The 26,500-nt window shown below is 33.7% G+C and overlaps 7 protein-coding genes across 7 annotated transcripts; 4 read left to right on the top strand and 3 right to left on the bottom strand.

Moving 5' to 3' along the window:
* Nucleotides 1–1,137: 1,137 nt before the first annotated feature.
* Nucleotides 1,138–2,917, top strand: Tsp_12094 (hypothetical protein). The gene is made up of 4 exons (XM_003372743.1): nucleotides 1,138–1,241; nucleotides 1,835–1,892; nucleotides 2,664–2,742; nucleotides 2,835–2,917. The coding sequence occupies exons 1-4, from the start codon at nucleotides 1,138–1,140 to the stop codon at nucleotides 2,915–2,917; spliced, it is 324 nt and encodes a 107-aa protein (XP_003372791.1).
* Nucleotides 2,918–3,741: 824 nt separating this feature from the next.
* Tsp_12093 (conserved hypothetical protein) lies at nucleotides 3,742–4,329 on the top strand. The gene has a single exon (XM_003372742.1). The coding sequence runs from the start codon at nucleotides 3,742–3,744 to the stop codon at nucleotides 4,327–4,329; it is 588 nt and encodes a 195-aa protein (XP_003372790.1).
* A 365-nt stretch (nucleotides 4,330–4,694) lies between these two features.
* On the bottom strand, nucleotides 4,695–6,388 carry Tsp_12092 (tetraspanin family protein). The gene is made up of 4 exons (XM_003372741.1): nucleotides 6,329–6,388; nucleotides 5,758–5,949; nucleotides 5,181–5,354; nucleotides 4,695–5,078 (listed from the first exon to the last, which is right to left on the bottom strand). Exons 1-4 carry the CDS (start codon nucleotides 6,386–6,388, stop codon nucleotides 4,695–4,697), a joined length of 810 nt encoding a protein of 269 aa, XP_003372789.1.
* Nucleotides 6,389–7,641: 1,253 nt separating this feature from the next.
* On the bottom strand, nucleotides 7,642–10,849 carry Tsp_12091 (LMBR1 domain-containing protein 2). The gene is made up of 11 exons (XM_003372740.1): nucleotides 10,676–10,849; nucleotides 10,093–10,259; nucleotides 9,795–9,959; nucleotides 9,385–9,670; nucleotides 8,989–9,265; nucleotides 8,755–8,936; nucleotides 8,562–8,695; nucleotides 8,392–8,503; nucleotides 8,101–8,302; nucleotides 7,881–7,988; nucleotides 7,642–7,823 (listed from the first exon to the last, which is right to left on the bottom strand). The coding sequence occupies exons 1-11, from the start codon at nucleotides 10,847–10,849 to the stop codon at nucleotides 7,642–7,644; spliced, it is 1,989 nt and encodes a 662-aa protein (XP_003372788.1).
* Nucleotides 10,850–11,587: 738 nt separating this feature from the next.
* Tsp_12090 (conserved hypothetical protein) lies at nucleotides 11,588–12,215 on the bottom strand. The gene is made up of 3 exons (XM_003372739.1): nucleotides 11,900–12,215; nucleotides 11,762–11,873; nucleotides 11,588–11,735 (listed from the first exon to the last, which is right to left on the bottom strand). The coding sequence occupies exons 1-3, from the start codon at nucleotides 12,213–12,215 to the stop codon at nucleotides 11,588–11,590; spliced, it is 576 nt and encodes a 191-aa protein (XP_003372787.1).
* Nucleotides 12,216–12,914: 699 nt separating this feature from the next.
* Nucleotides 12,915–13,621, top strand: Tsp_12089 (conserved hypothetical protein). The gene is made up of 2 exons (XM_003372738.1): nucleotides 12,915–13,394; nucleotides 13,493–13,621. The coding sequence occupies exons 1-2, from the start codon at nucleotides 12,915–12,917 to the stop codon at nucleotides 13,619–13,621; spliced, it is 609 nt and encodes a 202-aa protein (XP_003372786.1).
* Nucleotides 13,622–15,844: 2,223 nt separating this feature from the next.
* On the top strand, nucleotides 15,845–20,613 carry Tsp_12088 (putative BAR domain protein). The gene is made up of 11 exons (XM_003372737.1): nucleotides 15,845–15,889; nucleotides 15,953–16,021; nucleotides 17,164–17,268; nucleotides 18,545–18,617; nucleotides 18,685–18,828; nucleotides 18,930–19,063; nucleotides 19,158–19,224; nucleotides 19,603–19,688; nucleotides 19,821–19,924; nucleotides 20,053–20,336; nucleotides 20,411–20,613. Exons 1-11 carry the CDS (start codon nucleotides 15,845–15,847, stop codon nucleotides 20,611–20,613), a joined length of 1,314 nt encoding a protein of 437 aa, XP_003372785.1.
* The last annotated feature ends 5,887 nt before the right edge of the window (nucleotides 20,614–26,500 follow it).

Here is a 26,500-nt window from a genome sequence, read left to right as displayed (position 1 = left end):
TGAGCCAAAATTTGCTTGCGTACACAGATATATACGCTATACTTTTCGAAGGAGATGACTGCACATTTCATAGGGGAGGGGCAAATTTCTCGATATGTCAGACATGAAATGTCAGACAGATACAAGATAGACAGACAAGATACTTTTTTAGAGGGAGGGCATGAACTGCACAACTTTCATTAGAGGGGTTGTGCATCACAGGAGTTGCGAACCATTGCTTTAAATAAATCAGAATGAGTTGCCACAATTCAAGCCGCTTCATCTCTTTAAGTCAGTTTCCTTCAAATTTAGTTGGTCGTTCATGACTCCAGAGAATCCAAATGCTTCTCGATAGTCCACCAACGCAGCAGGACAGCGAATATCCGCATTCTGAAACGACGGCATCATCGCTAGTTTTGATCACTGCTTCCATCGAATCAGACATTCAAGCAAGCAAAAAGCAGTTTATCTGAGCGACATATTCGGCTGAACAAAAATGAACAATTGAAAGTTTAATTCTACAAATTAAACGCTGTTGTCACATTAAAACACATATATACTGATCTTCAAGAAAAATTTAAAAATGACATCAATAAGACAGTGAAAATTTCATTAACAAAATGACTTTCTTTTTCAATTATTCAATTCACTCATTATATATGTATTTATGAATTATTAGCATTCTTTAATATTTTTCATATTTAATTTGTTTTATTATGAAACGTAATAACGGCATAAAATTTTTAATTAACTTTTCTGTTATTTGAATTCAAATTCATCTCAATTTAACAAACCATTCTAAAAGACGGGATTGAAAGGTGCTTTATAAATTTGAATATTGTCTTTTGTTGTTTATTGAAGTGACGAGAAAAAAGTAAATTCCAAAATTATGAATACTTTTCTCTATATTACTCTAGCGATGTGACTTCAAATATGAAACGTTCGCATTTGTTTAAAATACAGTTGTCAGGGGATTGTTGTGCTGTTTTCACCGTTTTGTACATGGGTTTTGGATTCAAAGCAGTAATAAGCGTGTACTTGTTCCTTTGGCACTGTTCTGAAATGAGACTATGCAAATATATTTATTGCAGAAAATTCAAATATATTAACCGTGCTATGATGAACAGAAAATGCTACATAGGCGTAAATTATATGTAAATGCGTTTCAATTTCTCACTGCAGCAAACATTAGCAACAACACGAGATTGTTTCGAAGTGCATGATGCAACAGGTGAATATTGCAATTTGTACATGGCTCACAGGTCATTAGTCTTCAGCTGCTTTATGCATAATTTGAAATGCACTTGTTTGCTTAAAGCACTGGTTTGCTAGATGGTGAATGTTTTAATTTCTGCATAAATGTGCGCATTTTTGAAACATGATTTTTTTATAATTTATGAAATATTTTATTTTATGCAACACTGCGCATTGTGGTTATGATTTCTGAAAAGTTTTGCCATTATTCTTAATAATTAAATAAATCGCTAATGTATATCAAAGTCGTTTAGTGCTGTATAATCCTAAGTAGATCAATTTACGATAAATTCCATTGCATGTCATTTACATCATAAAACTGATTTTTCCATATGCCATTATTTTTTAGATGAACAATACCGATATTTACCTTTTAAAAGACAAATCATTTTTAGTAATACAGATATCAAAAAGTAGGAATGTGTACACGTGAATCCAAGCAAAAAGAATTGCTACATCGATTTTTGCAATGATTTATCTATCTCAAGTTGAAGAGGACTTGTCCAAATGGAAAAAATTAATTAATGATAAATAAATGATAAATAGGTGATCATTTTTGTTTACCGTAATTTTTGTTTTACATACTCCTATTTTGTTTCAGGATTTTTGAAATGACTTTCACCACTGAAAGCACTGTTTTGACGATCAGATACAAGATGGTAGTTTTGGAGAATACTTTTTATTTGAATGAATTCTACTTTGCAGAAAATTAATTTTAATCATCATTATTTTATTCGATTGTTGCTTCAATTTTGCTCCTATTTTGTGAAAATTCTTTTCAATTCTTTGGAATTCATACAATTTTATAATATTGCATATATTACATGCTTTGATTTTTGAACAAGTAAGTGGGTAATTAATTATTTATTTATTCGTTTATGTGATTGATTAACGATAGATATACTGAAAAAAAGCTGATTTTTTTGTTTGTGATTCATCATCCGAATGGGATGTTTATGCAACTGACGCTACGAGAAGAAACAGAAAAATGAATTATGTGAATTTGAATGATGAAATAAGAATTTAAAGTTGCATAAAATTTCAGTCGTGATAAAATAAATGTTCATTTATGCTTTGTTTTTTCTTGAACAAAGAATGACAGCAACAAGAACAACAACAACAATTATTAATGTTGGTATTTATGATCCGATATTGACTTGAAAATAATGGAAAAGATTGTTAAAAACGATTATTTAGATTTTAATGAAGAAAGAAAAGGACAAAAAGAGAGGAATAAAATGAAAAGTTGCCTGAAGCAGATGAAATAGTTTGTGTTAATTCGGTGAGGTAAGAAATTACTTTTTATTGATGATAATGCTTCGTGGATAAAAGTGAAATAAATGAGGTAAATAATAATAATAAAATGGGAAAAATAAATTATTATTTTTTTGAAATTTATATTTTGCACAAATTTTCCTCATCGATTGAAGTGGTATGGTGAATGCAAGCGTGTCACCTGGATCCAATCGACTTGGAGAAAAAATTATACCGGGGAAATGGATACTTCAGGTGAAAATTGCCTCCGTTTGAAACGGTGTATAATTTGAAAGCATAAAATTTTTTATTCTTACTTTTTTGTTTCTCTTTTGAAAAGCATTCAGTCTGCACCCCCTCTGCAAGACAGGAAGCGTGGAATCTTGATGATTCGGACAGTCGAGATTTATCGATCAGAACTTTTTTTTGAAAAACATCAATTAGTAGGCAATGAAATATATTGATTGACATTTTTGAACGATAAAATAAAAACGCAAATGCTGCGTGCATTTAATAGCAACTGCAAAAATGCTTAATTTTTTGTCATTCTTTCAAGGCGCAATCTCACCTTTGCTCAACATACCCAACAATACAGGTATGTATGAGACAGATTTGTTTCGTTGTAAAAAGTGTTCTTCTTCGTAGAATGATAAATTCATTTTTAGTTTTATTTTAAAATTAAAAATAAAGTATTACGAAATAAAAGCTGGAGATATAATTGATTTCATTCATTCAAGTTATGAAATGGAAATTCTCTGTCTCTGTCTCTCTCTCTCTCCCTCTGCCTTTTGTTGGATCAATTTAGGAAACGTTTTGCTATTCTACGATTGATTTGTAGAGTTTGAATTTTTTGAAGATAATTAAATTATAAATTATAAAAACGAAATGGTTTCATATATATATTTTGAAGTTCAAAAAATTTAATACAAATAATAAATAATCCATTAGATAAACGGCAAAGACAACAATAACAAGAGCAATAATAATAATAATAATAAAATTGAATAAGAATTGTTGTTGTAATGCATATTTCAATAAATATTAAATTAATAAAATTGGAATAGGTTAGTCAGTTCGATTGGCCAGTAAATATTAATATGTAAGAAGAATTTGTACAAATGCTTATCAATTTGATAAACGAATGGGATAGTTGTTGAAGCCTTGTTGTTGTTGTTGTTGCTCGTATGCATGAAAATAGTTTTGGAGAGGAATTTATTTCTTATTTGCTTTTTTGCTATTTCAGGGATAAATTGAATGGAAAAACAGAATCCTTGTTTAACGAATTACGACTGCGACAAGCAGACCCAGTGTTGTCCGAATCACCGGTGCCAACAGTGTTGCCTGAACGATGCGATGGACTGTGCCCAAGTGGAGCCGGTGGTGTTGTGGACCAACGTTGACTACAGTCTCAAGCCGATGCCAACGTGGAATGTGACTGCCATGATTGGGGGTACAATTCTGATGATCGTCTTCGCCATATGCGCTGCCCAAGTGTACGCGAAAAAGAACCGTATCGACTACAATTACAATCAGCTCAGAAAACGAGACAAGCGCAAATCGACCCCAGCCGTCGCACGACCAACAGTATATCAGTTGCACAGGATGCGCAGTTGTAGTCGACGGTCGAAATACAATTTTTGGCAACACTGGAAAATGAAAATTAATCATTTCAATATTTCCACCGAGACCAGGAGAAACAGTTCCCTTTCAAAACGGCAACAAGCAGTGGCTACAGTTAGCAACAATTATTCCATCGGACAGAATGTTGAAAAAGCATTTCATTTGTGCTCTTATGAGAATGTCGGATTTGAAAACGACATTTACACCGAAACGTTTGTTTGATATGTATTCTCCTCATTTGACCAACAAACAACGCGTGCAAACATATATATATATATATATATACATTTTATACGCCTGCAATACATTTTTTCACTGCATTAACAATTGGAAAATAAAATCCTTCTCAATTAACTTCATAGTATACAAATATATCCACGTAACTCACAGTATAAATAATTTTAACCATTTTATTAAGAATCAAATAGAAAAACAAAATCAACCAAATGATGAAAATCAATTATTCACGAAAAAATCAAGAATCCTCCTTTCCAGATAAATTATTCTTCCAAATAGAAATAAATTTAGCATATATCCTCTACTAATCATCAATCATTTTCAATGGAACCAAATGTTCATTCTTCATCTCAAACTCGTATACATCGCTGCTTTGCTTTTATAACACAACAGAACGCAAGAACAAACCATGCCAAGGATCTAAATTCAAATAGCAGTGTTATCAAAAGAGAAAAAGAACAAATCATATATATATAAAGTAAAAAGATCACCAATGCCAACAGAAAAACTACTCCACCAATAGCAATACGCTTGATGTTCGACTTCAGCATTTCTTGCCAAATTGCATAGCAACCTTGTTCATTTATCAACTTAAGTTGCAGCTTAATATTTCCGGCACAGTCACTTGCTTCCAATTTGCAACACGACTTCGGCACTCTGTCTTCGTTTTCCGGCTTCATACCCCAGGGTGTCTTTCTCCAATCAGTATAATTGTTAAATCCGCAACATTGCATCTTAAGCCAAAAAAATCAACACTTGCAATTTTTATTTTAATAATTACATGTGTTCATTTCTTTTTCTTTCTATTTTTTTAATGCCATTAAAAAATAACATACCTGACTCTGCAAGAAATCGATTTGAGAAGTTTCGGCTGCCTTGTCTTCACCATAACGATTCAATGCTTCTTGAGTTGTGTTGACTATCATCGCATCAATATCAGAACGGTAAGTGACAGTCAACGACACAGCCGTGATCAGCATAATCATCAACAAAGCCAGCGATGTGAAAAACTATTTTTAAAAAATATAACTACGTTCTTTTATTAAACAAAATTTTGCGCTTTCCTATTTGACTTCACACTGAATATTTACACTCCCCCCTCCCCCACACGCACTATTCGAAACAATTACGCACTAAACAATCAATAAAAGGAAGGAATCAATAAAAAAGATTTTCATTTCTTTTGATATTATGTTGTAAGGAACTTTCTCAACATTTGCCATAAAACTGGTTTACACAAAATACTACAATAAAAACGAAAACGTAATAAAAGTCACAAATCTATTGATGACAAATTTCAAAATAAAACATTACGTCTCGCTTGTATAATGCAAATGCTATGCGTCAATCGAGAAAAACAAACGGACCATCCATTCGTTAAAACTAATTTGAAATTAAAAAAACAATACTCACAGAAAATACTAAACATTTGTTATCACTGCACACACTGCAACAGCCTAACAGACCGGTGAGGAAGAAGACAATTCCAATAAAGGATAAAAATATTGCCGGCGCAAGTGCGTATTGCGCAGTTGTAAAACTGTCATAATGCTTATAGGTAACCAAAGCGTATCCACTGATGAAGAACAAAGATATTGCTGCAACCTTAAAAAATTATTCGATTAATCATAAAAACATATGTTGAATATAAAAGTACACAAAAAATGGAAAGCAATTCTGTTGAAATTCAATTATAAAACGTAAGCATTAGAAATTAATATACATAAAAATACGGTCAATAAGAAAAACAATTACGGTAAACCACTTAATTCATAAATATCCCAGCACGTCATAGAATTTTACATTAACCAGCATTAATTTATGCAGTAATAAGCAAAAATTCTTTGAATATGACGTTTCATAACAAACACGTAGTATAATTTCAAAAAAACAACATTTTTACCAAATAACATAATGCAAAACTCTACGCATACTTAACAGAGCCGTTGTCTATATAATTTACATTATAAATTACTTAATTTACCCATAAACTCAATCCAACAAGACCAAGAACCATTTTTGAAGAACATCGACCACAACCCATCGTGACAAACAACGTAATAGAAGCTCGACAACGTAAACAAATGCTAGATATCAAAATACAGTATACCAAAAAACGTTCACGTATAATTAATAACTATCAAATAATTATACGAACAGCATATGAAACATTAAAAATTAAACATATAAAAATAATAGCATAATTTTAGTTGCATTTGTTCATTGCAAACGCGGGTCGTGAACTCTTCCGATAATCGATAGTGAACTGTATATTTTGAACCTAGAGGCGACTCAAGCTTGGGGAGTGCCGAACAAATTACGAGACGCAAACAACGGGCGAGAAGAAGCTTTATTTTTCACGCTCACACGCACAGCGCTACTAATAACACTCTGGCAATACAGTATTATGATATATCGCTTCAAATATTACAGTATCCTCGCTGTTCTGTCGGGAACAGCATTATTTTACAGTATTTATCATACTTTTCTGCAATAATTTTTTGCTGTTGTAAAACACTATATTTTTAGTTTTCCTACTGAAAAATACAGTTAAAATGTCTTTAATAATAACTGCTGAAAATTATCGTTTCATTACAAATCGCGAAAGATGTAATCTTATACATTAGATGTATATTACAGTAATCTGTTACAGAATGCACCTTCCCATATATTGGTGAAATGTTTATAAAGTTTTATAATATATTCAAATGAGGTTAAAATTGCATACGATTTAAACAATCAATTAAGGTGTAAAAGATTGATAAAAAATGTTAAGCAATAAATTCATTGATTGCATTGCAACCTAACGTATGAGTATGTATGCTTAGTCGTTCGTATGAGTCACTCTTTCAAAGTATTCATTATTCAGTAATATTTTCAAGCATTCTTTTATTTTGTATTTAAAGTATTTAAGTTGTATTAATCAAAATTCAAAGTACTGACCAATCAACCACTTTGAACGCATTATCAACGAACATGAAGAAAAAATAAATCATTTTTTTGAACAACTAAACCATTTCAAACGACATTCCTAACTTTATTGAATTTCAATTTAAAAAACATGATGCACCACAAAATAAACAAGTCGAAGAACAAATAAACTTCAACATTTAATTGTGAAAAACAACAAAACAACACACACACACACACTGCTCACTGATGAATATGAACAATTAATTTTATTTTTTAAATGACAAAAACATGCGTAAACAAGGTTGCAAGAAACACTACGTCGAAAAGTACTCGCACCACGACCACGCAGTAAAACTCAATAGATTATTGAAAAAAAAAATTATTTCAGAGATCTTCAAAAATTCTTGTTGATGCAGGTTGTGGTGTACCATAGTTTGCCATGTTGAAATCAAAACGGCTTCTCTCATCGTCGATGGTATTTTCAGGCAATTCCTCCAATTCTATGATGCACTGCCGATCATTGGAAAAAATTCCACTTGAATTAATATTGTGTATTCGATTTGAAGCTAAATTTGAAAAAGAGAAATGCATACATCGAAATTATTAAAATAAAAAAACCATACCACGACTACGATCAAATCGCTGCGTTGATAAACTGCGATTGCCAAGCTTGGATTTCCAAAACTGATCTCTTGACTGGCGATCCACTTGTCGTTTCCTTTGATTGCGCTCTTCAAAATTTCAAGCAAAACATCAATTCATTGAACGAAGAGAACAAAAGCCAAAGAAGAATCGGTAGTTTAAATTATTAATTTAATTCGTTGGAAAATTAGATTTGTTTACCGGCAAGAACCATCGCTTTGCCATTCACAACTAAATCTGCCGTAATGTCATCGTCCACAATGAACTGTTCAAAACCAAGAAAATGCAAAAGACGTGAACCCAAACGAAAAAATGTAAAAATGCACAACAAAATAATAGCCATTGGAAAATAGATGTTAAACCAACTTGATATTGGTTCAATCACATCCAAGTGACCCATCAACTGAAAGGAAAGAAATTATAAAATTAATTACATTGATATTCTTTTCAAAATAAAAGATTCAATTCATTTGATAAAAAGAAAAAACAAACCTTAGTATATGCTGTTTCGGTTTGTAAATTCAAATCTTTCGTAACATGCATATCCATGTGAATGATACCCAAAAAATTCAAACATAACGGTGGAGTGAGTCGGCAAAGCAAGCTGAAGCAAAGTTATAATTAACATTTGAATATATGATGATGATGATGGAATAAATTACATTGCGCTGAATAGTAAGCTATTTTCATCCGTGTGGTGATGAGAATCCAAATGATAGTATCGATAAACTTTCAGACGAAAAACGGTGTAATAAGCGCATATGCACATATAACTTATGGTTGTGATAGAAAACATCTAAAAATAGAAAAATAATTATCAACTATTGAGATAATATTTTCCCATAAAAATCTCACTTCAATGAACATGTAATTTTTATCACCGGCAGCCATGTGGACAAAAAGCGCGGCTAAAGATAACGGTGGATTGACGTTGGAAAACGTCATCTCAGACCAAACAATAAAAACAGACATGATGCAACAAAATACAGACAACACAATCAGCAAGTAGCGTTTCAAACGACAATCGAAATACCATCCTAAAAAGTGAACAACTAAACAACGAAAAAGAAAAAATGCAAAAAAATGTACTAATCGTCGGATGACAAATTACACCAATCAAAGGATTTTGGTTTTGGACAATAAGAGCTTGAGTATCCGGGCTTTGTTGGTTTTTTTCAACGTCTTCTAAATAAATCGCGTTGGCCATAGCTGCATCGTATTGTGCGTTGGTTCGATTATAATCTTGCAATGATTTGATAACTTGCTTGTGAAATAAAATCAACATCTTTTCGGAAGACTGCTTATCAGACTGTGCTATTGTTTGAGGAGCTTTCTTTTCTACTGCTCTCACCATACTGGTAGGAAACTGGAAAAAAATGAAAATTCAAATATACACCAATTATCTTACCAATAATAATTTCATGAAAATATTTCGTAAAATATTCCACAACAACTGATGTTTGAATAAATTGCTTTTTTGAATACCTTTTCAAGAATAACTTTTAGCATCGGGTATCGAACAGAACAATTTTCATTTTGCAATGACAACAAGTAAGCCTGCTGACAAAGCTCTTTCACCGTTTCTTCTGCATCATTCCTTTCCACCATCAGCTTGCCCAACTTGAAGTACAATTTCATCAACGTGTATCCTGGCTTACTGTTCAGCCATGTATTTCGAGGTACTTCAACAAGACCATAGCCAAGCAAAAGTACCAACCAAAACAATCCCCAAGTATTGCTTGCGGCAATACAAATTGTCTTCAAGTTTCCACTAAAACAAAGTAAATTCAAACAACTGTTCTAATAAGCAAATCATGCTTTCATACTTCATTTCAAGTTAAATCTAATCCTATTGAAAATTATTTGTTCAAAAAATAAAATAAAAAAAAACTTACGCATTTAAATAGTGCCCTTTGGAAACTGCATATAGAAGCAAAAACGCAAAAATGATCAAATATGTGCCATAATAAAGAGCATTGTTAATTAATGCACGCTTAAGCTTCCCTAATGCGGTAAATTCTCCAGCATTTGAATATGACTGCATGATTGGTAATATTATCCTAAAATATAAAACATGAAATGATTAATTCCTCCTTAAACAATAATTAAAACAAAACATAACAGGAATCATTATAAACATTATAACAGTTTGTAAAAGGCAAACACTTTTTTACAATAATAACAAACTGCTACCATGTTAATAACTGAGACGTCCAGTATACAAAACGCCATAATATTGGCAAAACATTATCTGGTAAATCAATATCAGACGACTGACAGTTGTCATCTGCAGGTACAAATGAACGATTGGTGTCGTTGTTCACAATAATTTCTCTGTTATCGCAAAGACGATGGAAAGTCTGAAAAAATAACAAATTGAAATTCAATTTCGATGCCAAACATAATCTTGTCATAAGCGTTTGCTTTGCGGTAGATTATGGAAATTTAATAAAAATATCGCTCAATATTATCATTTTACAAAAATTCAATCGCAACAAAATTATATTAGCTACTTACAGCAAAAGTACAAAAGTGATCACGCTTTTTTCAATTTTTATAACCAACCAAGTCACAGGTCGGTATCTCTGCTTAAACTAATTTTTAAAATAATAAATAAATATCATTAATGTTAATAAAGAATAATATCATTATTACAAAATTTCTAAACAATGTAGTACCTTACACACTGGGCTATCCATATTAGAAATTTCATAAAATGTATTACATCAAATGTTGCACAAAACAAAAATATATTTTAAAGGAAAAAAGCTTTTACCAATACAACGTCTAATGGTAACATGAAGACAATGACAAAAGCAAGAAACCAGGCGACGACTGTAGAAAATGAGACAAGAAAATGCTGGCGTTGCCAATCACCATACTGATGGAGAATCAGTACAACTATTATAAAAACGAATAATAGTTGCACTGCTAACAGAGCTACATTCATCTGAGAGTATATAAAAGATAACAAAAATTAATGTTCACAAATAAACAAATAAATGTATATATATGTGGCAAACTGTTAAACAGCCTGTACAGTATGATTTTAAAATATTCAAGTTTACTAATGTAAATATTTTACTATTGATTTGAAAGTTAACTATGAGTCAGTTTTGTTATGCAAAAAGGCATAATTTTAATCTTACATATCGAGTGTTTGTTATCGTTGTGATTTATTAATTTAATTCTTCAGCCTGAAGCGCTTAACTTAATTTTGTCATGTTTATACTGTTAATAAATTATTAACTGCTTGCAACATGAGTAAATTTTAAAATAAAAACTAACGCGACTGGCTTCTGCACATTTATTTGTTTTATGCTTGTTACAGAAACTAATTTAAGATTTCAATCAAAAATTATTTTTCTCATTGACAGGCGGCTGATCAAATAAGATTTTTCGCAGAGCTAGCTACGACAAATTGATTTAATCTTTGGCATAAATTATCTATTAGAAAAGAATTAAGCTGAAATTTTTAATATGTTACTGGAACATTGATGCTGAAAGAATTTACAAACAATTTCAATTACATTTTATGTACTTTTCAAAGTAACTGTGACGGCGGAAGAACAGAATTGTACCTGCACATCTCACTTAGATTTTTGTAAAGCGAGGTACAGTCGGAGACGCGAAGAAAAGGTCGGTGATTTTTGGTGTGTGCGTGTGTGTGTGTGCCTGCTATTCCGCTTTATTGTTTTGTCATTGCTGTATTCGCTCCGTTGTTCTGTGTATAATAAGCATTAAACTCTTCGTGATGTTCTGTAACCATATAGCGCCGACGAGCGCTACAAATGGCGAGCGCGGCAGGATTGACGGTCCGGAATGGGTTAGGCCGCCTGAGATACTAACTATGTGGTCGAACGTGGAGACCGGGTTCGGACATATGGAGATGTACTTCCGAGCCGCCCGTATAACCACTGAGCGACGAAATGGTGAGCGCGGTAGGCTTGACGGTCTGGAATGGGTTAGGCCGCCTGAGATACTAACTATGTCGTCGAACGTGGAGACCTGGTTCGAACATATGGAGATGTACTTCCGAGCCGCCCGTATAGGCCCTGAGCGACGAGCGGCCCTAGTACAGTACCGTACAGATGCGGAGGTGCGGGGCGTAATGAGGGCCATGCACGTCCAGGAAACGGACGATTACGACGACCTGAAGTCGGCCCTGTTTGAAGCCTTCGGGGTACGCAGCGGCCCGGAGCGGTTCTACGCTGAGTTTTTCCGGCGGAAACAGCAACGGGGTGAAAGCGTGCGGGTGTATGCTGGTCATTTGCGCTGGCTGTTCGCGAAGGCGTTTCCCGGGCTGAGTGGAGCATCCGACAAAATCCTGCTGCAACAATTCAAGGCAGGACTCTCCGCGGACGCCGTCAAAATTGCTGTCTTGCGAAGCGGGACGGATAGTTTCGCGGAGGCGATCGAAGTTGCGGCCCGGGAAGAGCGCGTTTGGAGAGAGCTCATCACGCTCAAGGCGAGCGTCTCTTCTGTCAAAGCAGACGCTGATCAGGAGGACAAGCAGCCAGCCGTCGAGGTCACGGAAGCTACAGCCGCCGCGGTGACGACGCGAAAGGAAGTGGGAGAAGAATTGGCGGAATTGGTGCGGAAGTTAAAGGAACTGCTGACGAGCAACACCCCTGCGGCTGCAAAGAGATCGCTCCCCCAGCGGCGACGCCGGCCGGAGAAGAAAGGAAGCATACGTTGCTGGACGTGCGGTGGACTGGGCCACATCAGCAGGGAGTGCCAAGCTTCCTCCCGCGACGAACGCGCGGGCAAAGTAAGTAGTACCGACCGAACCTTTTCCGTCGTCATCATACGGTCCCTCGAGATCGAGCAGCCGATTGTGGAGGGCTCCGTGGGTGGAGTGAGGTGCAACATGCTCGTGGACACTGGATCCGTGGTACCACGGATGCACCCCGGACCCAACGGCGGACTGTCTGAGGATGCGGCAGAGCAATATCCCATTCCCGAAGTCCCACGCCGTTGCCCCGGTCAGAGCGGAATCCCCGCAGCCTGAGCTTATGACTCACCAACCAGTGCAGGAAGCCATGGAGAAAATGCTCCCCAGTGAGCAGGAGTCGAGTGGCAACCATCGGTCAGCACTGGCGGCGATCCTGAGGGAGTTCTCGGACGTGTTGTCCACGTCGGATGAGGATCTCGTACGGACGAGCGTGGTACGCCACGCCATCCACACCGGCGACGCCAAACCAGTGAGGTGCTCCCCAAGGCGGATCCCCTACCACCAGCGAGCACAGGTGGAAGCCCTCCTGGATGAAATGCTGAGACGAGACGTAGTAGAGCCATCAAGCAGCCCCTGGGCATCCCCTATCGTGAAGAAGAAAGATGGGTCATGTCGGTTTTGTGTCGACTACAGGCAGTTGAACAACTTCACCCGGAAGGATGCCCACCCGCTCCCGAGGATTGACGACACCTTGGATGCGTTGGTGGGTGCACAATGGTTCTCGACCCTGAGCAGGGCAATCGGCTACTGGCAGGTTGAGGTGGAAGGACAAGATCGGGAGAAGACAGCTTTCATCACCCCCTTTGGACTGTGCAACGCGTTGGCCACCTTTCAGAGGCTCATGGAGACAGTTTTAAGGGACCTGATGGGCTCCGACTGCCTGGTGTACCTGGACGACGTCATCGTATTTGGCTAGACTGCCGAAGAGCACACGGCACGACTGCGCGAGGTGTTTTGCCGCCTCCGGGAAGTGGGCCTGAAAGTTAAACTGGAGAAATACTGGCTCACGAATAGGAAGGTGGCATACTTGGGCAACATCATTTCGGAAAAAGGGCTCTCCACGGACCCAAGCAAAACCTCCGCAGTGCGGGAGTGGCCGACCCGAACGACCGCGTGTGGTTGGCGATGCCACGAAGAGGGAAGCTCGACCGTGGCTGGGAGGGGCCCTACTGGGTTGTGGAAATAATGGGGCCGCAGACGTACCGCGTACGACACCGTGAGCGGAAGCGTCGCACACTGGTGGTTCACTCTGACCGGATGAGGTGGTACCAAGCCAGGGAATCCACTGAGCATCCAGACGAAAGAGACCGGTCTCCCCGAGACGGGAACACGGTGCGGCAGGAACATCAGCCGCCTCCTCACCCGCGTCGGACGTCGCCGGAAGGCTGAAGCGTAGACGACGGCCACCTGGTCACCTGCAAGATTATACCTCTAGAGAAAGTTTGGGACGAACTATTCTGAAAGAGGGGGGGGGCAGTGTGACGACGGAAGAACCGAATTGTACCTGCACATCTTACTGATATTTTTGTAGGGAAACGTACAGTTGGGGACGCGAAGAAAAGGTCGGTGATTTTTGGTGTTTGTGGCTGCTATTCCGCTTTCTCGTTTTGTCATTGTTGTATTCGCTTTGTTGTTTTGTGTATAATAAATATTTAACCCTTCGTGATTATTGTGTTTTTTTCAAATGTGTAGTATATCTTTATTGAAACACAAATAAATACACACGCGATTTCACAACACACACACAGAAGGACTCCGTAACTCAGCAGAGCAGTAACTCGGTAACTCTGTAACTGACTACTATATAATCTAATCTATCTAGTCTAACTAGTTTCTGTAACCGGTTTTGTTTTAGATTTCTTCTTGCTACATAACAGTGATGATCCGTACCCATTTAGCGCCGACGAGCGCTGCATAACTATCAGAATAATTAAATATCTTTGAAATCATTGAAAACGTTTTAAGTTTATTTATTTCATTTTTGGTTTATTAAAATGATGACATTATGTAGATTGTAATTTTATGTAATGCGCATTTAATTCATTTATGGGTATAATTTGATATAATTATCATGTGATACTATATTAATAGAAAAAAAATACTGAAACGACATAAAAAACAAATAATTGACGGTCCACTGTATCTATTTTGCAATGTTTATTATTAAATTTAATTGCTTATTAATTTTGAAATTGAATACTCTTTGTTATGAGCATTGTTTTTCAATTGTGCATGGCTTATTTGGAAAATAGTTTAACATTTATTTCCTTTACACAATGTTAAATAGTCTTATATTTTGCAATAATTTGATTAAGATCTTTATTTTTGCATTGCATATCAAATATTTTGTGATAAATATCGAACAGTTTTCCAACGAGTAGCATGCAAAAATGCCTTATTTGAAATTAAATCAAAGTTACAAGAAACATTCAAGAACATGATGTAATATGCGCTTGATATTCTGTTCTATTAAATTTTACATACAGTTTAAAATTTTTATTAAAAAATTATATAAAAACAATTTTAGAGATAGATATAAAATTATATTAAGATTCAGATTATATGAAAAGAATTTTATAAAAACATTCAGTACATATTTATAACGCATAAAATTAAAATGTTTAATAATATACTACGCAGATAATGTTAAATATTTCAGGTTGTTAAATTTATATCATAATTTTTAAATATTTTTCCTTTTTATATTTGTCATCCGTATCATTTATCATAAATGCCATCGCTTTCGCTTACGTTGAATTGTTATTATTTAATTCAAAAATTCGTGCAGTATTAAAGAATAAATTTAAATATATTAAAATTCAATTTTAATTTGTATAACTCTGTGTTTTTTTTTATTTCTTAATTTTAAGACCTTGAAAATAGGATATCTTAAAATTCTTGAAATGTAGTTTTCACTCCATTAATCCGACAATAATTTTAAGAAATTAATAAAAATAAATTAATAAAAAATAATAAAAATTTTTTTTGATTTAAGGACAATATTTTTAAAGTATTAAAATGTGATTTAAAACTATTGTTATTCAACTTTTATTAGTTCTTGCATGTCATATTTTAAAATTCTGTACTTCATTGACAAGTGTTTTCGTACGTGCTTTGTTCTGCTTTTATCATGTTTGTCATTTACTATTTTTGTTTTTTCACGTCGTAATTTAAACAAATTTCTTTTATTTTTTTAGCATTTGTTTCACCATGTCACTTGCCGGATTAAGGAAGCAGATTAACAAAGCAAATCAGGTGAAATTGTACTTTTGTTGGTTAGCTGAAAAATTGCTCGATTATTGTTGTATTGTTTTTCAGTATGTTAGTGAACGAGTAGGTGCAGCTGAGGCGACAAAACTGGATGAAACATACCTTGACATGGAAAAAGTAAGCATTTTATGTAGTGTTAGCTATCGATCAATTCCGTGTTTTCGTACAGCAGTCAGTGGTGCTTTTGATGATGTTCGATTTAGGGGGGTATGAAATTTCTCATTCTGCCACAATTGACCAGTTTCTCTAGGTCGTTACATGTCATTCCATTGAACATATAATGGGCACTTTTCTTCCAGTTTCCTCAGTTCGATATTGAGCTAATTTTTTCCATCTCATCAAGTTGATTATCCCGATCATCAGACTAACATTTTTACTGCTTGAACTAACGATACAATGATATTTTATTAATCTTTTTTATTTATTCGTGTAGAGTGTGAAACTACTTTGTGTTAAATTTATGATATTTTCCACTATGTGGTTGCCGTTGTTCAATGATACTTTAAAAGATGTATACATATATGTATTTGTCTATATGAATTGTAAACAAAAATCAGCTTGAGTTACATCTGATATAAATAAACAGCTATGAGCACAGCGCAAAGCTATTTAAAACAAAAATTTTGTTTGTCTTACGATTCATTTCACTGTGCTTTGTGATCTTCTTTGCTTGTTTGTTCGTTATGTAAGCTGCTTGTTCAGCTGTTAATCTTTTTCACCGATGGAGTGCTCGTATTTCCCCCAATTTATCTTTAAGTGCAATATGTTTTCTCTTGTTTATGGGTTGCCTTGTTAAAATATTCGTTTGTCTCATTTTCGAGAATGTACATTTACATGAAATGTTTTGGAATGTTTGTTTTCTCACTAGTTCCACTAATGACACGATAGAGAATCAATTGAAGCTGTCGTCTTATTCCGTTGGGTACAACAGTGAAATGAGTCATTAAAGTTTTCAATTGTTTGTTGATCTCTCCATAATGCCAAAACGCATATGTGCTTTAAGCCTTTATCTGTGTATCCATGCTCGAATACATTTTATTGATTCTTTTCTCTGGCAATGAAATGATCGATACACATAATCTATAAATGAACCACTATCGATCTGTAGTTATGTCACACCGCTGCCTGGTTAACCAAGTCAAGGCATGGGCGGTCATTGGATGAGCTAAAATGTTGTCCGGAAAATATTCAACGTTTCATGTTTCACCGACCTTATTGGCATGCTTGCATTTAATTAGGCAATTTCTGTTTAAATACAGTCATTGAATTTCATTGATGATGTTATGTTTTATGACAGAATAATGATTTCTTTTTTTTTCACTGACCAAAGTGAATACAAATTATATGCGATCAATAAATTACAGGTATTGTGTCATATAAAATATACAGTAATATGATATTTAAGTCTAAATGAATATAAATTTGAATTATCCTATGAATTAATTACGTTAGGCAGATCTTTTTCGTTGTTTAATTTACACTGCTTTAGCTTATTTTGTATAGAATAAATGCTGCATTCGATACAGAATTGCTTGTATTTTTTATAGCTTTATGTAGATGGCACTTCCTATATCTTTTATTTTTCGATTTTTAATCTTAATTATGTCAAGTTAAAAGATCTTGAATGCATTAAAGTTTTTCGTTTGACGTTGTAAATAACTTTAATTAACTGAATGAAAGGATGAAATTATACAGGAAAAGGGTTTTTAAACTTAATATGTTAAAATAAAATAGCATAATAACATTATTATTAGCATGATCTTAAGAAAAAAACATTACTGGGAAAAGTAATTATTGATAATAATTGAATGAATTATTTTCATTTTATTAAATTAGTTGAAACTTATGCATGGGCGACATCTTCAGTCTGTAATTTCGTGGACATGCTTAATAATGTTTGATGCGCATGTTTTTCAATCTTTTAATGGGCATATTATAGTATTATATGTTTTACCCGTGGATTATTTGTAGGAAATTTTTTATTTTTAAATACCGAAAGTATTTTTACTGTAGTTGGAATTAGATGCTATTAAGCGTTTGAAATATTATTGTTTAAGGAAATTCTTGTTTGTAATTTTGACGCAGTAGTCATTAATTTTTGTAATGTTTAATGGACTTTACAGATTTTTTGCATCATTATTTTATGAATGGTTATTGTTGTTGTTTTACTGTTGACTTTCAATTGATTTTCCAAATTACGAAAGAAATTTTGCTCGAACAATGAAATTGATCCCGAAGTTTAAAAGCAGGCTGTTTGAGAAATTGTTGTTAATTTTGTGAAGAAGAGTTGAAGTTTTAACGAACGCTGAGCAATTAGCAGTGCAAAACTGCGTAATATGACAGAACATGTTGACATGGCTTTTTTTTATTGGAATAAATTTGTTGTTGTTGTCGCTTGTAAAGAAATTAATTAGTTGAACATCATTTTTATGCGTATTAAATTTCATATTCAATTATGTGTGTTCTGTGTATTTGAATCGAATGATGATTGATTGTTAATCATTATTGGTATTGAGAATTGAAAATTTGTAAATGGAAAGTGATTTTTGTTAGTGTAAATTGGAATTGTTAATGAAAATGAAGTAACATATCGGTTAATTTGTATGGAAATGTTTAATTTTTCTTTTATTTTTATAATAGAAAATTGAAATTACTTCGGAATTGATTGACGATCTGACGGCCAAAACTAGAGAATTTCTACAACCGAATCCAGGTAAAGTGTTTATTTCTTATTTGTCTTATCAACATATGCACCCTGTATATATTTGAATGAAATACAGCTACACGTGCGAAAATGGCAACTGTCAGCACAATTTCGAAGCTTCGTGGTACGAGTAAAGCGATGCCCTACCCCCAGCCAGAAGGGGTTCTCGGTGATAGTATGCTTCGTTACGGTCGTCTTCTGGGAGAGAGATCATATTTTGGTAAATAGAAGTATAATGATGAAAACAGTATAACAAAAGCGAGAAGAGAGAAATATTGAAATGAGTTTGTCATTCGTTTGATTGAATAATTTCTCACTCAGGTAGAGCACTAATTGACGCTGGTGAATCGTTCAAGATGATGGCCGATGTCAAATATGCGCTTGAAGACAACGTCAGGCAAAATTTTTTGGATCCACTGTCCCATTTGCAAGCAACCGATTTGAAGGAGGTGAACGTATGTAATTGTAATTGTTTACTTATTAATACGTGAAAATTGTATTGATTTTCATTTCATTCTTTGCTCGTTGTTTGATTTTTGCTTTGTTCAGCATCACAGGAAGAAGTTGCACGGGCGGCGACTTGATTATGACTGTAAAAAGCGTAAACAAATTAAAGGTAATGTGATTTCATTGATTTTACAAAACTGTACTTTGTGACACTGACTATTTTTCAGATCACAATTTATACGGTAAGACATGTACATCTGTTCAGTTCAGTTGTGTATTTACAATAATTTCATCCGATGAACTATTTTCTTTAGTATATGATATTATAATTTTGTTGTTTCTTCATTCATTCATTTATTTGTATTGTTGCACATTTTTGTGAAAGTGATTTTTCGCTTTCGTATTTTGCTTTCCATGTTTCATGTAATGTAATGTTTTTCATTGTATATATGTAATCTTGTTTTGTTTTTGATTTTTGGTTGTTGTTTTTTGTTTATTTTTAAATTAACATCTTTTTTATGTTAACACGGTTGAATGGATATTTTAGATGAAGAGTTAAAATTAGCTGAAGAGAAATTGGAAGAATCGAAAAGACTTGCCGAAATAGCTATGTTTAATGTTCTGGACAATGATGTGAGTTTTGTTTTTTTTTCTTGTTTTAAATTAAACTTAGTTTGTATATTGTTATCGTTGTTGTTGTATTTAAAGTTTGAATTAATTTTTCAACAGCAAGATTGTTTGTTTGTTTGTTTGTTTGTTGGCCAGGTTGAACAAGTGTCCCAGTTGTTCGCATTTGTTGAAGCACAGTTGGATTTTCACCGGCAAACGACTCAAATATTGGAAAATTTATCGTATAAACTGAAAGAAGAGTATGTTGTGTGTAGTAGAGTGAATTGTGGGGAATTGAAAAAAAAATTTTCTTTTTTTTTCTTTTCTCATCATTCCCACACAGAGGAGAAGTGTGATCATTTTCTATTGTTGTCTGTGTTCAATGCAGGGTGCAAGAGGCGAGCAGTCGTCCAAGGCAGAATCACAATCCGCAGAGGATATTTTTCGGCCACTCTACCGAAGCGGCTAGCTCGAAGCCGATCGTCGAATTGGACAATTGGAACAAAAGCAGCAGCAGCAGCAGTGCTGGTGCTGGTGCTAGTGGTGCTGGTGTGGATATTGGTTCTGGTAATCTTTTGGCGAATACGCAGTGGTCGGTATCCAATCAACAGCAGGATCCATGGAACACGCCCCTGTCTGCTGAGAACACGTTGTTGACCAACACACAACCGGGTAAAGCAGTGAAGAACCGTGAAAAATAGAAAATTTTTCCATTCACAGTTGATTTAATTTTTTGTTTTATTCAGCGCTCGTATCGCAGAAACCATGCTGCAAAGCGTTGTATGATTTTGAACCTGAAAATCCCGGCGAACTTGGCTTCCACGAGGGTCAGATTATAACGTTGACGTCGCAGATTGATGAAAATTGGTTCCAAGGAACACTGCCGGATGGAACGTGCGGCTTCTTTCCAATCTCTTACGTCGAAGTTCTAATTCCCTTACCTCGATGATAAGAAGAAGCATTTTAACATTCATTTTTTAAATAATAATAATAATAATAATTTTCCTCCTTTCTTTCATCTTCATCTTCCCGTGCCGTGTTGTTGCTCTTTTGTGTATGGTGCTTTGTAGCAGTTGACGCGTTTATGAATTATCATTTATTATTAATTATTTTTTGCATTTCAACTTTTGTTCTGTTTCTCTGTATGTGTGTGCGTGTGTATATGTTGTTTTTTTTCTATTTGTGTTAGCAAGTACAGTTCTTCTTTATTTTTTCACTTTTGCTTGCTTGAAAAGCATCAATTTTGAAAGAAAAGTATATTGAAAATTTACTGAATAATTGGAAATTGATCGAAATAATTGGTGAAATAAATTTCACCGAGTGAAGCAGAATTTGTTGCGGCAGTTTTACTAAAAAGAAAAAAATAGTCGTTTTATTACCTGCCTACAGTATACATCTGAGCATGCTACTCGTCGACGACAATTTCAACTACGTCTCTGCAGTGATTTCTCTTTTCTTTTTTTTTATTACACCATTTTCTTTATTTTAACCAAAGGAAAAGTTGGTGTTACTTTGATTCTTCATCTTTTTTTCATTATTATTGAGAAATTTTAAATCAAGCAAATTCTGCGTTATTATTATTATTATTTCCAATCAATCAATTAAATTTTATATTCTTTTTTTTGTTTCTATACATTTTTGTAGATTTTTAAATATTTGTTTTATTTTTGAAAATTTCCTCCTCTTGCACAAGATTTGAATGAATGAATGAATGGAAAAAATGGTGAAGAATCAATTCAGTCGTTGGAAAGCATTTTTTACAGAAACAGCCGGCAAGTAGTACCTTCTTGGGCTACGATGAATTTTCTCGATCACGTTTGTGTAAACGGATTCAAATTGGCAAGCTGACTAACTGAGATTAGTGGAAAATTTGCATCCATTCCATTATGCAAAATATCCTCTCTCTCTCTCTTTCTCCCATTGAAATTTAAAATGTATATATATATATATATTTATTTATTTACATATGTATGAATGTAAACACGTTTATTCGAAATTATCTTTGAAAACGAGGACAACTGTGAAATATCGTGTCAATCATTTTTATTGATTGACAAGAACGTCAAAAGCTTATTGTAACTGTGCTCGTGTGTGACAATAAAGCTGAACATCGTGTGTCAATATATAAACAAATATGGAAGATGAAGAAAGAAAAAAAAGATGTTCTTTCCTATTTCTTCCTACGTGAAGAACAAATATTTCATCATATTCATTTATCAAAATAATACACATTTGCCATCTTTGAAATGGAAAAAATGAAATAATAAAAATAAAATTGACCATATTTCGTTGGCTTTATTTGGCTTTTCCAAAATTCGACAGCATCTTAACTCCATCATGTATCATGTATCTGATGAACAAGAAAAAAGAATCATAGTTACAGCATTTTTTAGGCTGAAACAAAATAAACTGCATAAATATCGCATCAAATTAAAAAGTGTATTAATCAACAAGTATTTATGTATCATTTAGTTGTGCAATTGTATTAATCACATTCGCTTCTCAAAAAAAAGAAACCAAAAATAATTAATTTTTCTATTTTTTGTTTAAAGTTGAAAGTTTTTAAATAAATTGAAAAAAAATGGCAAACATTTGATCAAATTATTCACATCTGGTGGTCACATTTGTTGGCTTTGAAATTCAACGAAATTTTAACAATTAAAGTTGAAAGATGGAACGCTTTTCAGCTTGGATGTGTTCTTTAGTTGGATTTTTTATTGACGAACATTATATATATAATTACATATATATATATATATATATATATATATATATATATCTTCATCATTTGCAAACATCAGAGAAGCAAAACAAACAACATTCAACTGCTTCTCTTTCTCTCTTTCCGTTATACATAAAGCTTGGTTGCTCTTATTTTCTTTCATCTTTTCACTCCACTTCCAACTTGCACAATATACATGAATAATGCTTTAATAGTGACAATTTTAATTCTCTGCCAGCATTCTTTTTCCTCATACTTTACAAATTTTCAGTATCGTTAATTTTATGTATTTTTAAAAACAACCTGAAAATCGTTACTTTTTACCAAGTGGCCAGCTGTTAAATATTTTCTGCTATTTTCGAAAAATTTCAAACCACTGTACAATAATTTTAAACTTTTCACCATTATCTTCAAACAGATCTACGTTGTCATTTGACTTTTCTCATTCAATTCAATTTTTCAATTTAATTTATACAATAAAATAATTAAATGAACACCTATTTATAAGCAGCATTTTTGATTGGAACTTTTTCTACGCACAATTGCAATCATCACAGATGACAGTTTGTAAAAATTTTCACAGCACCCATTTATTATTAGTAGTAATTAAAAATCAATTTTTGTGGCAATCAGGTGATTAATACTGTATTTAAGGTTAGTTGAAATTGAATGTCGACAAGGCAACAATGTTGACGACACTTTTTATTGTTTTCTTCTTTTTTTCCCTTCTTCCATTTCTGTTTCCGCATTTTCTTGTCACCGATGTCGGTGTACATTTGCCATTGTTATCTTTGCCAACGATAAAGTATGCAAAAATTTGATATTCAATTATATTCAATTGCCCGTTCATTTTATTATCCCTCTCAATTTGAACAATATCATCATCATCATCATCATCATCACACACTGTGATTTTTCTCTCTTTCATTTTCATTTTGTTTTTTGAAATGTAAAAAATTATTAAATTTATATCTATTTTAACACTTAATAATAATATATTTTTAAAAATTATTTCTAAATCAACAATTTGCATTTTTTTAATTTCTTGCAAACATAGAAAGAAAGAGCACTGTTTTTCTGTTTCAATCGATTGTCACGCTGTGTGCAAATCTTGTGCAGCTTTTCACGTGAACATGCAGAATTGCATGTTGAATATTTTTGCACTGATGCTTCAGTTGTTCGAGTGAAGTTTCAAAAAATTTTTTTGTTTTTTGAATTATTCGCAATGTGCTTTTTTTCAAAACTTATCAAATGCAACTGCGCTTGATAATTAAGCACCAGGGGTAGAAGAAGAAGAAGAAGAAGTGAAGAAAGAGGGAGAAGAAATTACAAATTCTTTTTTTACATTATCAAAAAATTACCAACGTCATTAATGAACCAATGATGATTCATTCATTTAAGCAGGCTGTTGTTGTTGTTTCTAAATGGAGAATATGAGGGTTAGAGGGGGAGGGAATGAGAGGGAGGGATGAGGGGGTTTGATTATTTGTTTTCTATTCTGACGAACGAACGAACGAACGAATGAGCATGCATCGTCGTCCGCTACTATTGCTATTGCTATTATTACTACTACTGCCGCTGCTACTGCTACTGCTCCTGCTCCTGCGTTTGCTCTATGCATGCGCATGATGAGCCATATTTCTAGCTTGTTTCACGTTCAAGCGTTCAATCTCTCTCTACTTGCCGTTGACCACGGAATGCTGTCTGATCAGTTTCGGTCAGTGTTGGAAAAATATTTTAAACAGGTTGTCACTACTTTGAGCACTGCTTGTGCATTGTCGATCAATTTGAACGTTTTATTTCAGGCTTCACCATTTTATTATGCTATATCACATTGGCCTGAAAACGGCACAGTTCTCCAAACACCAATTTCATCCTTCAAGCACTGGATCCGGCAATTATGGATTAATTTCTTCTTTCTGTTCCTATTTGTAAATTTTGTGCACAATTTCCTCTCATTTTAGTGAAATATTAACTGCTGCGCTGCATTCACCTTTATTCTATTTGAATTAATTTTTCCCTATCCAACAAAATTGGTTTCGCTTGGTTTTCACTTTCTTTGGTTACCTAGCTTTATGATCAACAACAGATCCATAAAGCTGGATGACCAAAGTAAGTGCGAGCTGAGAACTCTTCGTCTTGCAGTCACTCAGTCTTCTTCATCATCAACATTCATCTTCAACTATATCACTCAGTAGGAAATTTACATATTTATTCTTTTATAAATGTTATTTTTTATTTCAAAATTATTCAGATTTTTAAAATATAATTTAGAAATCACAACTTATGCAACTTTTTTTCGACAATTATTTCAACGCTCTTTCTTTGGTCATTTAGCTGTATGATTGTTATGAAATTCATAAGCTAGTTGACCAAAGAAAGAGCGACATTGTGCACAAATTGCATTCGCATGCCTACTATCTAAAATTTGATGTTGTTCAATTCGCTTTTCGAAAATTTGCCTAGCAATAATTGATGTGCATGTGCTTATTGTTGCAAGTTACAAATTTATCCGCATTTTGTACAATCATGTAATCTTATCTGTTTCATTTTTATTTTTATTTCAACCACTTTTCAACAAATGTTACACTTTGATCATAATTATATTATTTGCCATTGGTTAAGCAAATTCAATAAGCCGACGGCAGTGAAGTATTGCAATCTCACTCACGGGCAGTGTAGAACACGTTTCCAGTTTGTAAATGTTGAATTTTCGATAAATTGAAATTATATATATATATATATATATATATATTGGGGAACTTTTCAGTTGTAAACAAATATAAACAGAATTTTTCAAGACAAATATTTCAAATTTTTTGGTTGAGAAATTGCAAATTAAATTCTCCATTCAATTGTTAATCTCCATTTTGGATTCTGAATATGGATATGCATTATTCATCAAACAACAGGAAATATACGCCGATAATTTAATTAGAATAATAATATAATAATAAAGAAACTTACGAAATTTCCATAAATTGCGTTGTAAAGATATTTACTTATTTGACATTAATGAAAATGTTTTTTTGAATGCAAACGAATGGAAAGCATCCATACGTTCGCAATAGTTGTTCAAAAAAAACGTTATTGGCTCTTATGAATATTTTATCAAATTGTACATGCGTCAACCATCGCGAATGGATAAAATATCTCCGGCTAATTTACCACTAATATAGCTAATTATTTTAACGACAACTTATTTCTTCTATTGCCATCACAATGGGAAACGATTACTTTGCATGATTTTTCCATGTTTAAATTTTTTATCAATGGATAATCCGCTTCGAACACTTGCTTTTTACAACAAAAATTTTCATCATTTTCCTTGTCAGACTTTCTTCACAGCATCATCACTTTTTACTTGCACTCTCTGACTAGACTACAAATAATATCATTCCCCCCCAGCCCTGAAAGTAACTGTTTTCAGAATTAGCAAATCATTTTGGCAATTGAAAATCTGAAACCGCCCGAATTGTTAAAAAATCAAATTCGTTAAAAATCATCAATATTTACATATGCAATAATCACTGGATTTTGAAATTGACGTAACAAAAGCATTTGAAAAATACATTGGTTTCACAAATACAGTCAACATTATAAAAATGCAAGATCAAATCAGGTTCCACGATTGCGCGTCTTGCTTCGAGCACTTTCCATTTTAAAAACTACGACATACCTTAATCAAATACAATCGCAATCTTTTACTCACAACCTAAAGCAAATAAGCGAAATGTTACAAATTTCAACCAACCAGATTATTGACACTACACTACTTGGAAAGGGTAATTAAGATCATCACTAAGAAAGATTTGCATAATTAAAAGAAAATTTCATAAAATTCAACTTGAAAGCTTGAGTAGTTATCCAAATACACGATTCACTGAATCACAATGACGCTAGTTTGATTCCAATGATTAATGCATTGAATTAAATATTTTGTCAATTATTTGTGCACATTTTATTTATTTGACGTTGCGTAGTGTTGTATGAAATAAAAATTACAAAATTAACCAACCACCGTATTGATTGTTCTGCATTTGCTAATTATTTACAAAGCGCCCAACTTCACTGCTTGCTTTATCCATTATTGAAAAAAAAATAGTCAGAAGAT

Source organism: Trichinella spiralis, assembly GCF_000181795.1.
Source record: "Trichinella spiralis strain ISS 195 chromosome Unknown Scfld8, whole genome shotgun sequence".
Taxonomy (NCBI): domain Eukaryota; kingdom Metazoa; phylum Nematoda; class Enoplea; order Trichinellida; family Trichinellidae; genus Trichinella; species Trichinella spiralis.
The sequence above is the reverse complement of the archived record's forward strand: the minus strand, read 5'-3'. Positions and strand labels throughout refer to the sequence as shown.

What these genes read in the sequence shown, in the direction of transcription:
- Tsp_12094 (XM_003372743.1), top strand. Translation starts at nt 1,138, where the DNA reads ATGCGTTTCAATTTCTCACTGCAGCAAACATTAGCAACAACACGAGAT. An exon ending in AATTTGTACATGGCTCACAG is followed by an intron (nt 1,242 to 1,834) that starts GTCATTAGTCTT and finishes ATTTTGTTTCAG; the next exon opens with GATTTTTGAAATGACTTTCA. An exon ending in CGGGGAAATGGATACTTCAG is followed by an intron (nt 2,743 to 2,834) that starts GTGAAAATTGCC and finishes AAAAGCATTCAG; the next exon opens with TCTGCACCCCCTCTGCAAGA.
- Tsp_12093 (XM_003372742.1), top strand. Translation starts at nt 3,742, where the DNA reads ATGGAAAAACAGAATCCTTGTTTAACGAATTACGACTGCGACAAGCAG.
- Tsp_12092 (XM_003372741.1), bottom strand. Translation starts at nt 6,388, where the DNA reads ATGGGTTGTGGTCGATGTTCTTCAAAAATGGTTCTTGGTCTTGTTGGA. An exon ending in TTGTTGGATTGAGTTTATGG is followed by an intron (nt 5,950 to 6,328) that starts GTAAATTAAGTA and finishes TAATTTTTTAAG; the next exon opens with GTTGCAGCAATATCTTTGTT. An exon ending in ACAAATGTTTAGTATTTTCT is followed by an intron (nt 5,355 to 5,757) that starts GTGAGTATTGTT and finishes TTTTAAAAATAG; the next exon opens with TTTTTCACATCGCTGGCTTT.
- Tsp_12091 (XM_003372740.1), bottom strand. Translation starts at nt 10,849, where the DNA reads ATGAATGTAGCTCTGTTAGCAGTGCAACTATTATTCGTTTTTATAATA. An exon ending in ACGTCTCAGTTATTAACATG is followed by an intron (nt 9,960 to 10,092) that starts GTAGCAGTTTGT and finishes TTTATATTTTAG; the next exon opens with GATAATATTACCAATCATGC. An exon ending in CAAAGCGATGGTTCTTGCCG is followed by an intron (nt 7,989 to 8,100) that starts GTAAACAAATCT and finishes GAAATTTTGAAG; the next exon opens with AGCGCAATCAAAGGAAACGA.
- Tsp_12090 (XM_003372739.1), bottom strand. Translation starts at nt 12,215, where the DNA reads ATGCTCCACTCAGCCCGGGAAACGCCTTCGCGAACAGCCAGCGCAAAT. An exon ending in TGTTCGAACCAGGTCTCCAC is followed by an intron (nt 11,874 to 11,899) that starts GTTCGACGACAT and finishes TTAGTATCTCAG; the next exon opens with GCGGCCTAACCCATTCCAGA. An exon ending in TGTCCGAACCCGGTCTCCAC is followed by an intron (nt 11,736 to 11,761) that starts GTTCGACCACAT and finishes TTAGTATCTCAG; the next exon opens with GCGGCCTAACCCATTCCGGA.
- Tsp_12089 (XM_003372738.1), top strand. Translation starts at nt 12,915, where the DNA reads ATGACTCACCAACCAGTGCAGGAAGCCATGGAGAAAATGCTCCCCAGT. An exon ending in TCGGCTACTGGCAGGTTGAG is followed by an intron (nt 13,395 to 13,492) that starts GTGGAAGGACAA and finishes GACAGTTTTAAG; the next exon opens with GGACCTGATGGGCTCCGACT.
- Tsp_12088 (XM_003372737.1), top strand. Translation starts at nt 15,845, where the DNA reads ATGTCACTTGCCGGATTAAGGAAGCAGATTAACAAAGCAAATCAG. An exon ending in AGATTAACAAAGCAAATCAG is followed by an intron (nt 15,890 to 15,952) that starts GTGAAATTGTAC and finishes ATTGTTTTTCAG; the next exon opens with TATGTTAGTGAACGAGTAGG. An exon ending in AAAGCGTAAACAAATTAAAG is followed by an intron (nt 19,225 to 19,602) that starts GTAATGTGATTT and finishes TGGATATTTTAG; the next exon opens with ATGAAGAGTTAAAATTAGCT.